Source organism: Myotis brandtii, unplaced genomic scaffold (assembly GCF_000412655.1).
Source record: "Myotis brandtii unplaced genomic scaffold, ASM41265v1 scaffold125, whole genome shotgun sequence".
NCBI classification, from domain to species: domain Eukaryota; kingdom Metazoa; phylum Chordata; class Mammalia; order Chiroptera; family Vespertilionidae; genus Myotis; species Myotis brandtii.
This window is the reverse complement of record NW_005354385.1, coordinates 7,972,423-7,982,783: the sequence shown is the minus strand read 5'-3', so window position 1 is coordinate 7,982,783 and position 10,361 is coordinate 7,972,423. Positions and strand designations below refer to the sequence as shown.

General features: G+C 36.6%; 1 protein-coding gene across 1 annotated transcript in view; it reads right to left on the bottom strand.

Annotated features, from left to right (window-relative positions):
* Nucleotides 1-10,361, bottom strand: part of GALNT13 (polypeptide N-acetylgalactosaminyltransferase 13) — a 506,269-nt gene that overhangs the window by 171,698 nt on the left and 324,210 nt on the right. The window contains exon 8 of the mRNA XM_014534061.1: nt 5,270-5,387. Coding sequence (XP_014389547.1) covers nt 5,270-5,387 — 118 coding nt within the window. The remainder of the gene's footprint in view (nt 1-5,269; nt 5,388-10,361) is intronic.

Here is a 10,361-nt window from a genome sequence, read left to right as displayed (position 1 = left end):
TGGATGTTCAACTGCAGCTTCGGCCCGCTGGCAAGTGGACATCCCCCAAGGGATGTATCACTGCCAGCTTAGGCACAATCCCCCGGGGAGCAGGCCTAAGCCAGAAAGTGGACATCCCCCGAGGGGTCCCAGACTGCGAGAGGGCACAGGCTGGGCTGAGGGACCCCCGAGTGCACAAATTTTTGTGCACCGGGCCTCTAGTCCTATATAATAAAAGATCAATATGCAAATCAACCAAACAGTGGAACAATAACTGATCGAAGGAACGACTGGTCTCTATGACGCCCAGTGAGCACCAGGGGGCAGACGCTCAATGCAGGAGCTGCCCCCTGGTGGTCAGTGCACTCCCACAGGGGGAGAGCCACTCAGAAGCTGGGTTCACAGCTGGCAAGCACAGCGGCGGTGGCGGGAGTCTCTCCTGCCTCCAAGGCAGTCAGACATCTCCCAAGGGCTCCAAGACTGCGAGAGGGCGCAGGCCGGGCTAAGGGACCGCCCCCCCCCCCCCCACACACACACACAAGTGCACAGATTTCGTGTATCAGGCCTCGAGTACAGCTAATACGTGTCAAAGCTGGGACTTGAATCCAGGCTGTCAGACTCCTAGATCATTCTTGTAACTGTTGGTCAGTCATTCATGGCAGTGGGACACTCTTCTGTGTCCCTTAATGATTTCTCACTTTTCTCCCCCATGACCTCAATTGGTTCAACAATGGCAGACTATCTCATTTTAAAATGAACAAAATATTGTGCATTTTTGGAAATATTGCTCCTGTGCTATTACTCATGAAAGGCAAGGTCTTTTGCTGGTGATGCTTGTTAGGTGGTATTTATGCTGACATCATAGATATTACTTAAAGATGACACTTTTGATGGTAAATATACATATCATGGGTTCACTTTTTTATCAATTATTTTATACTAGAGGCCCGGTGCATGAAATTCATGCACTGGGGGAGGGGGTGTCCCTCAGCCCAGCCTGCACCTTCTCCAATATGGGACCCCTCGGGGGATGTCTGATGGCCAGTTTAGGCCCGATCCCTGTGGCATCAGGCCTAAACCGGCCGTCGGACATCCCTCTCACAATCTGGGACTGCTGGCTCCCAACCGCTCGCCTGCCTGCCTGCCCCTAACCATTTCTGCCTGCCAGCCTGATTGCCCCCAACTGCCCTCCCCTGCCAGCCCAATCACCTCCAACTGCCTTCCCTGCCAGCCCTGTCACCCCCAACTGCCCTCCCCTGCTGCCCAGGCACCCCCAACTGTCCTCCCTTGCCAGCCCAGTAACCCCTAACTACCCTCCCCTGCAGGCTTGGTTCCCCCCAACTGCTCTCCCCTGCTGGCCTGGTTGCCCCAACTGCCCTCTTCTGCTGGTCTGATCGCCCACAACTGCCCTCCCCTGCCAGCCATCTTATGGCTGTGGGTGGGGCCATCTTTGAGGGTGGGGAAGTCAATTAGCATATTCCCTCCTTATTGGCTGTGGGTGGGGCCATCTTTGAGGGTGGGGAAGTCAATTAGCATATTCCCTCCTTATTGGCTGTGGGTGCTGCCATCTTTGAGGGTGGGGCAGTCAATTAGCATATTCCCTCCTTATTGGCTGTGGACGCCGCCATCTTTGCAATGGCGCGAGGGTCACTTAGCATATTCCCTCTTTATTTAGATTGGATGGATATTCATTACTGAGTTTCTCCTATCTAAAATTTCAACTCCTACTAATCTCCAACATTTACCATTTCATATTCCACTCCCTTATTTTTCTATATAACTCTTATCACCAATATATTAATATACAAGGGTGGACTAAAGTAAGTTTACAGTTGTTCATATAGGAAATAATACAATAATTAATAAATAATAATATAAGAATAAACAGTTTCACTTACTCACAACTGTAAACTTACATTTGTCCACCCCTATATTTTACTTTCCTTGTTTATTGTCTGCCTCCTTCTCTAAAATATAATTTCCATAAGGACACACCATTTTGTCTGTTTTGTTCACTACTGTATCCCATGCACCAATTGAATGAAAATTCAATAAATGTCAGCTAAATAAATCAACATTTGTGTATAGACAGTATTCTTAGGATTTATGTTATTTGGATGATTGTTGTGGAATGGAGTAGAGAGCAATATCTGAGACTAAGCTTTCAGGAGTATTAGCATCTACCTGTACATATTCTCACTGCTATCAGATGTATGTTATATACCAAAGGAGACTAAAGCCCATAACGGGAAGATAAGATCACTAGATGAGGCAGCCATCTCAGAAGTGTGGAGGAAGATCACGTTTACATGTTAGCTTCTCCTCTCTCTCCCAATAATATCATCAGCAGTTAGGACTGACATGTTATGGAGGGATGAACCTTAATGAGGAGGTAGCAGTGTGGTAATTAGCAGCATAGCTGATGGTCTCAGAACACCGGGGTTGAATTCTCAACTATTCCACTTAATAGCTCTATAAATATTAGAAGTCACTAATATTTTAAGCCAAAATTTATTTATCCTGAGACTTCAAGGAATTCTTCAACCCTATGAAACTGTTAAAACCTACTGTAGAAAGAGACTGGATGCTTCTCTCTGGGGAGATCTAGAGTTTTCATCAAATTTTCAATGTCTCAGTACTTACAATACTCTGGGCATCAAAGACCAAGTGATATTGTTATAAATAAAGCTGCAAGATGCATTCCTTTGGATTGGCTTAAAGTCCCTCAAGGCCAGTCAGACTTGTGATATTTTGCAAGCCATTAATATTTCTCTGTTTTCTAATTACCTCAAATCTACATAAACCAGAGCTGCAAAATAGAATCTCACTATGATTACAATCACCTTTCCACAGCTGAGGTTAAATGATTTGCCTACATGACAAAGACACCTCATACATACATTTATTTTTAAGAAATTATATTTTATTGTCAATAATAACTATGTATCTCTCTCATAGGAATGTGGCTTTTTGAGAGTAAAAGCATCATGCTTTACTCATTTTTGTGGTCTCAGCATCTAGAAAGTATAAAGCATGTATTACACACAAAAATTTGTTTGCTCTATAATAACTGAACTGGATATTAGTCTCAGGTCTTCTCATTGTAAATCCTCAACATAGTCTCATTTTATTCAGTCACATCTTCTCATAAAATTAGTCTAATGGGGAAGTCTCTTTCCTTTGTTAATATACTGTTTCAGCATTTTTTCTTACTATCTTCCTCAGCTAGGGAACTAGTTATTAAGCGAACTGTTCTATTGATATCATGGAAAGGAAAGTAAGCATGAATCAAGAGTCTAACAAAAAGCAAAATACATAGGTTGTTTCTATTGAAGTCAAATGGAAACTAAAGTCAATGATATATTCTAAAAAAAATTGAAAAGTAGTCACTTATGAATACTTTATTTTTTAATAAGCTCAAGCAACCAATCACAGTAAACCTCCTATATCATTTTCTAGGGATCTGATCATACTTAGGGCCACTAGTTGTATTCACTCTGTCCCCCTGGTATCTGCATCAAATATTATCAAATTTTCAAATTTCATATTCTCAAGTCTTCTTTTTTGATACATTTATACCTCTGTTGCATTTCCTGATTGTGTTCTTCTGTTTTATTACACTAAATTACTCCTAAACACATTTTTAAATCAGATGAAGAGTATCCACCCAGTATTGGAGCTATGTATTGAAAGTAATGGGAGTCCATTTGCAGAGAATCATGCTTAACAGGCAAGGAGAATAGAGGTGAATATGAATCTTAGGAAAGAATAAAAAAAGTGGGCAGTAGGATCACAGATAATAGTAATATTCCCATGTTGATTTTTTCCTTATGTAATCTCAGTGCAATATCCAAGGAATATTGATTTATTAATGTGTAAATACTCTCATCATTACATCTAAGATTAAGAGCAAACTGCTTTTAAGGTTTGAGTTTTCCCTTCCTTCCTTCCTTCCTTCTTTCCTTCCTTCCTTCCTTCCTTCCTTACTTCTTTCCTTTCTCTTTCTCTTTTCTTCTTCCTCTTCTTAACTGTCATTTGTTACTCTCTGCACTTTCTGAACCCCATGAAGTAAAAATGTTAGGACCCCAAATGTCCCCAAAGGTTATGCAAAGATGCATCATGTGCCTGATGCAAGAACACATTCCTGAGTATTGTACTAAGACTGTAGAGCAAGTTGCAATACACTATAAATATATAAGCAAATACAGAAAGAATAAAATTCCATTAACTAATGATTTTCTCAGACATCTGACTATAAGAAAGGTTTATAGGCAAAAAATTGTATAACTAGGTCATTCTAGTACTTATAAAATAATTCAGATTATGCAAGATCCATTAAGTTTCATATTATATAAATTGAAAATAATTCTTAGCTTCAATTTGGAACATTTTCTTACAGAACATTATTATATTTTATAAGTGAAAAACAAACTTTACTTTCTAAAGTGTATATATAAATCTATATATCATTGATAAATATATCTAAACTAATAATTTCATTGCACAAATAATTTTGGCAAACAATAGAGTGTTTTGAATATTTCATGTTAAATTCTAAAATGGAAAAAATAACAGTGCTACTAACTTATTTCACTTAAAATGATAATATATGTGGTTTGAAGAAAAAACAACAGTATGTTAGCACTTTTTTAATAGCATGAAAGCACATTTATGTGTCTGTATTTTAAATTTATGAATGTAACAAAATCTTAAAAACATTCATATGTTTCCTAAATCATATATATGAGGGAGTAATCTTTAATTTTTATTTACCTAGAAGGTCATTTAATAAGTGAATTTGCATTATTTAAACTGATTCATCAAACAATGTCTATGATTGTAAAAGTAGTCATACTATACACAGAATTATACAGAATTCCTTTCACCACAGATGATTATTAAAATTATTTGAGAATAACCTCAGGTAGCATTTGCAAATTCAGATAACATAGTTTCAGTGCAAAAATACACATTGATTTTATAGGGAACTGCTTTATTGAAAAAAATAAAGCACGTCTTTATTTCAAACACTGAAAGACAATGTCTTTGTACTATGAATAAAATAATTATTTTTGAAAACTTAAAAAAAATACCTAAAATTTCCCATTTAACAGTAAATATTGCATGCAAAAGACTCTAGCAAATCTTTTTAATAAGTATTAAAATGACCAACAGATCAGCAATTTGCATCACTTCACAAAAAAGATTCCACAGTAAACGACTAGGTCTATGAGTGCATGCAACAGTATAGTATGTTTAGAGTCAAAAAAATAAAGGAAAAGGCAATTACCCTAAAAGACATTTCAAGATTCTCTCCACCCCAGATATCCATTCCTGCATCGTAAGTTCCTATCTCTTCAAAGTAGTTTCTGTCAATAGAAAATAGGCCACCAGCCATAGTAGGGGTCCTAGTTGAAAAAACAAAACAAAAAGAAAAGAATATCTTTTGAAAACAATATGTGGAGTTTAATGAGACTGTAGCAAATATCTTTGAGACATTTTACATTAAAAATAATACTACTCAAAAATCTCAAACTGAAAACATAAAGCCAAGGTGTAAGAGGTTTTAAAATTAGTAAATAGCATTTTATCATATTTTCTATAAAACTAAATTTAGATTAGCCTATTTTTGTTATAGGTGATCATACAGACACATGGAAGGAACACAGGGCACTTAAGAGGAGGGCATCTACATTCTTTTTGAAAGCCAAAGCGAAGAGAAGTTAGTGCTCTTTTTACTACCCTTTAAGAGATTACTAATCATGAAACTGCCAGCTGTAATCTTTTATCATCTGATTATAAATCATTTTCATGTGAAAATGGGTTTTCTATGGAAATATCTATAGCCTACGTAAATATGAAAAATATCGAATGCTATAACATGTTTATAGACAGTTAAGTAATGAGAATTACAAAAGTATTTTCAAACATCAGAGCTTTACATCTAATCACATATTCTTCTCTTTACCCAACTAAAATAATACAATCAATCATATAACACTGGAGAAACATAGATCCCTTTGCTATGCAGAGATTTAAAGTAAATTTGGCACAGATGCTAAAACTTTTCCCTATAAATAAATGCTTTTGGTTCACACATTCGAAACTTCTCTATAAGAACTAAGAAGTCAAATGTTTCCTTTAACTTTTAAATTACTTTTAAAAGATCATTAAAGCAATGTTGATGCGTGAATTATACAAGTCTTTCTATACAAGTATTATAAATTTAACTAAAAAAGTGTGGCTTAGTTGATTGGGCATAGTCCCGTGTATCAAAAGGTTGCTGGTTGGATTCCAGATCAGGGTACATGCCAGGGTTGGGGGCTCTATCCCTGGTAGGGAGCTTGCAGGAGGCAGTCTATTGATGTTGCTCTTTCTCTCTCTCTGTATCTCTTCTCTAAAATCAATAAAATATTCTTTTTAAAAAAAAAAAAAAGAAAGAAAATTCTAGTTGTTCACAACTGGATCTATCTACAATGGCAATTATTATTTTTGAACATTAATTGTGCACATTAGCACACCTGACGAACTTTTAAAAAATGCATTTCCATGCTTGGGTACCACTCTCCATAAATTCAGATTTCATTAACAGGTGGTGGGGCCAGACCTTGGATACTGTGTAAAGTTCCCAGCTAATTGTAATGTGCTGTTCAAGAGGAGAAACACTGGTCGAGTAACTGATTTGGAATGTTCATCCACCTAGTCTGAGATTGGTAAAAAACAAAACAAATGTTTTGCTTTTCTTGAAATTATATCCTCTTCTGCCACAGGATATGCTCATGTCCTCTAATTGAACAGTACAGTTGAATGAAAAACCACCAAATAATATTGTACTTGGATAGCTACCAGACTGTGAAGTTCCTGATTTCTCCCTGCGCTCTCACTGCTTTATACGCAGGTAATTAACTGCCCATCAGTTGGAGGAGCACAGGCTCTCTTAGTCTCGGGGCAGTTTTATTACCTCTGGTCTTGCTGAGCTCCTATCAGGAACAGCATCACTGACCTTCTGAATTATAATGAGAAACACTAACAAAGTGAAACAGATGGCACTTATGGTAGCCACAACCCTCACCTGACTGGGGTTTTGGAACTCTGTGGCAATAACTATATATGGTACTAGAGTGCTGGACAGCTTATATAATGAAACGAGGAACAAAAAACTGCTGCAATTATCCTGTCATAATGCCACCAAGTGCTTAAGAATGTTAAGTGATGCATTTTTAATGATCAGTTCAGAGTGCCTATCCACTTATCTACTTACTAATAAAGGACTAATGCATTCAAGTTAAATACCAGTATTGATTTTCATCTTTCATTTTGGTCATAATTCCTATAAATGTGTGAGAAATGTATAATAAGTGGCTATAATAAATCATATATTTACCATAGGAATGACCCAAAAAGTTGCACTTAGTCTTGAAAAGTAACAAAAATAAAATGGCAACTCAAAAAAAAAAAAGAAAATCCTGTGTTTCTGAGGAAATAAGCTGCTAGAGACAAATTTTTGTCTTTGCAATGTCAGCTCTCTCAAATAGTCTATGGACCATTCCTTAAATGATATCTACAGCAAAAGCCAGTGTTACGCAACATGTTCTGTTCTAAGTCAACTAAATGAACAATTTATATATGTCTGTGTGAACACTAAGTGTTCCGGTACCTGGAAGATAAAGACCTTGATTATAGTTGAATTATCTGAGATTATATTCTTTTTAATATTGTGTTTATACAATGTCACACCAACCAACTAATTCATTCAATGGAGTGGGTGGGGCAGAGCTTAATGGCTATGAATGTGACCTACTACATAGTAGGTAGGTGAAGATGAATTAATAGAAGAAAAACACTTAGCACAGTGCTCAGCACATAATAAAGTTAGGTGATATATCTTTGTTGTTGATGTAATCATTTAAACAAAAGACTTGAGTGTCCTTAATTTTTAGCTCCCCATAAACATACCCTCATTTTGGATTTCAAAACCATTTGGAACTATTTTCATATCCAAGACATTGAACTCTGAAATCTGCCACTCTGAACACAACTTTCTATTTTATAAGCCCTCCTGTTTCAATCCAACGGAAGTCATTTTTTATTCTTCATTGGTGAGTTTGGTTTCTTAGCTCTTCAATGTTCTCACATAATAATCGCCTTCAGGAATTGCTTTCTTTCTCCTACTGCCGCTCCAAGATTCAGTCATGTCAAGGAAAAAAACTAGCCTAACCCCCTAGGTTCTCTGCCCTTGACTTATATAACTCATTCTCTTTTTGTAAATATAGTACCTAGGTAAAATTAACCTTTACCTCATCTATTTATGCTCCTAAGACCCACAGAGTCATTGAAAAAGTAATATGATGAGTTCAACTGGTCATACTAGAAGTTCATGTTATTATTGACTCTCTGCTTAGTCCACAAATTGCTAAGGATCCTTTTATCTATGTTTATTTGCTCACTTGTCTCATTTTAACTGAAACTTTTCCAAAAGTTTGGGATGCTTCTCTAGAAACTAGAGATTGAGTCAATGCATAAAATGTGAACTCCCTCACTCTCTACCTTTATCTCTCTCTAGATAGATGATGATAGATAGATAGATAGATAGATAGATAGATAGATAGATAGATAGTTATTTAAGAATAAGTGGAAAAAGAAGTTGTCGTAGTTATTTTTAAATAACTAGTTATTTTCTTTAAAAAAATCTTTCTGACTCTACTCAGGGTGCTTTAGCACAGAACTGAGAATGTGCTATCCCTTTTTATATCTGCTTCTCTTTCAATGTCCTCTATTTCCTTCCAGAGCCTTAATATAAAATGATGAAAATGCCTTTCAGCACCTTTAATTTTTGTTCATTCATTCATTTCCCAAATACTTCTAATTTCTTTCCAAAGCACTTTTGCTGCTTCTCTGTGTTCTGTTATCATGGTCACTATCTAATTTTAGTGCCGTATTTCTGTGTGTTAATGGAATCCTCTTGCTTTTAGAGTCTGCTGCTTCCAAAATGTATTCTATAAACCACAGCCAGATTAATTTCTTTAAATTAAAACTCTCTAAAAAATGTTAACCAGATGTTCAAAACCCTATTTTAAGGAATAAATGCTAGCTTCTTATCCTGGCACCAGGGATCTGGAGTCACCCAATGAGCTCCATCTATCCTTTGAACTACTTCCCTGTATTTAAAGTGTTGAGCTTTTACTACTAAACGTTTCACACTTTCTCACCTTGGTACATATGTTCAAATCTATTTGTCACTTTCCTTTTCCTTTTAAACACCTGCTCTATTCTTAGGCCATTACAAACACAGATTCCACGCAGTCTGCCCTTAGTACAATCTAGATATAATAATTCCCTTCTTCCTTCTATAACACCCTGTTTCTGCCTCAAGGCACTTGTGACTGCTATCAAATATTATATATTATGTCTATATACATTTTACTACTTCTGTAAGAATACTCAATATATTGGTTTAATAGCATTAGACTACTAATATATGTTTACTGAATAGGTAAAATTTAAAAATGAGCAATGTATTTCATGGACAAAATACAATCTATTTAAAGGTTTAAATTACTTACAATTTTATTTCTAAAAATGTAACAAAAATTTTGGCTCACACCTGATAAACTGATGAGTAACAAAAATATCTTCATTGATTCCAAGATTTTTAAAGCCTTTAAAAGGGGTCTTGGGGGTTCAGTGTGATAGTACTTCAGAATTAAAGATATAAAGCTTTGTAACAATGTAACATATTAAAGGACTCCAAAAAGTATTTGACATAAAAACATAACTGTATCTTTTAAGCAGAAGTTGAAAAACTTTTTAAATGATAAAATAAATGTGATTACTGAGTGATGTTAAAATGCAATGCCTGCATTTTCACTGAGAAGATAATGTATCCTACATTTCACACTGGGATTATCACAATATGTGTGAAAAGCAGGCTCACAGTAAGGAGTCTCTAAGAGTCAGCTACAGTTAGTTTTTACGAGTATGGTCTTAGGATCTAGTTCAAAACTCATCCCAACAGATGACTTTCAGCAAGCCACCTAAAATCTGTGCCTCGATTTCATCATCTATAAAATGGGGACATGTGTTAATGCATGCAACACTTTAAGCATAGAACCAACAATAGTACAAAGTAAGTACTACACATTATAAATATGATTTTTACTTAAAAAGAAGAAAACATCTGTGTTTGCCAAGATTACAATCAGCTTTATATTTTACTAGAGGCCCGGTGCACGAAATTCGTGCACTGGGGGATGGGGTTCCCTCAGCCAAGCCTGCCCCTCAGTCCGGGAGCCCTCAGTGGATGTCCTACTGATGGCCACAGTCTGGCAGCAGAGGCTCGGTGCAGTCGTCCCCGTGTGTGTGTGTGTGTGTGTGTGTGTGTG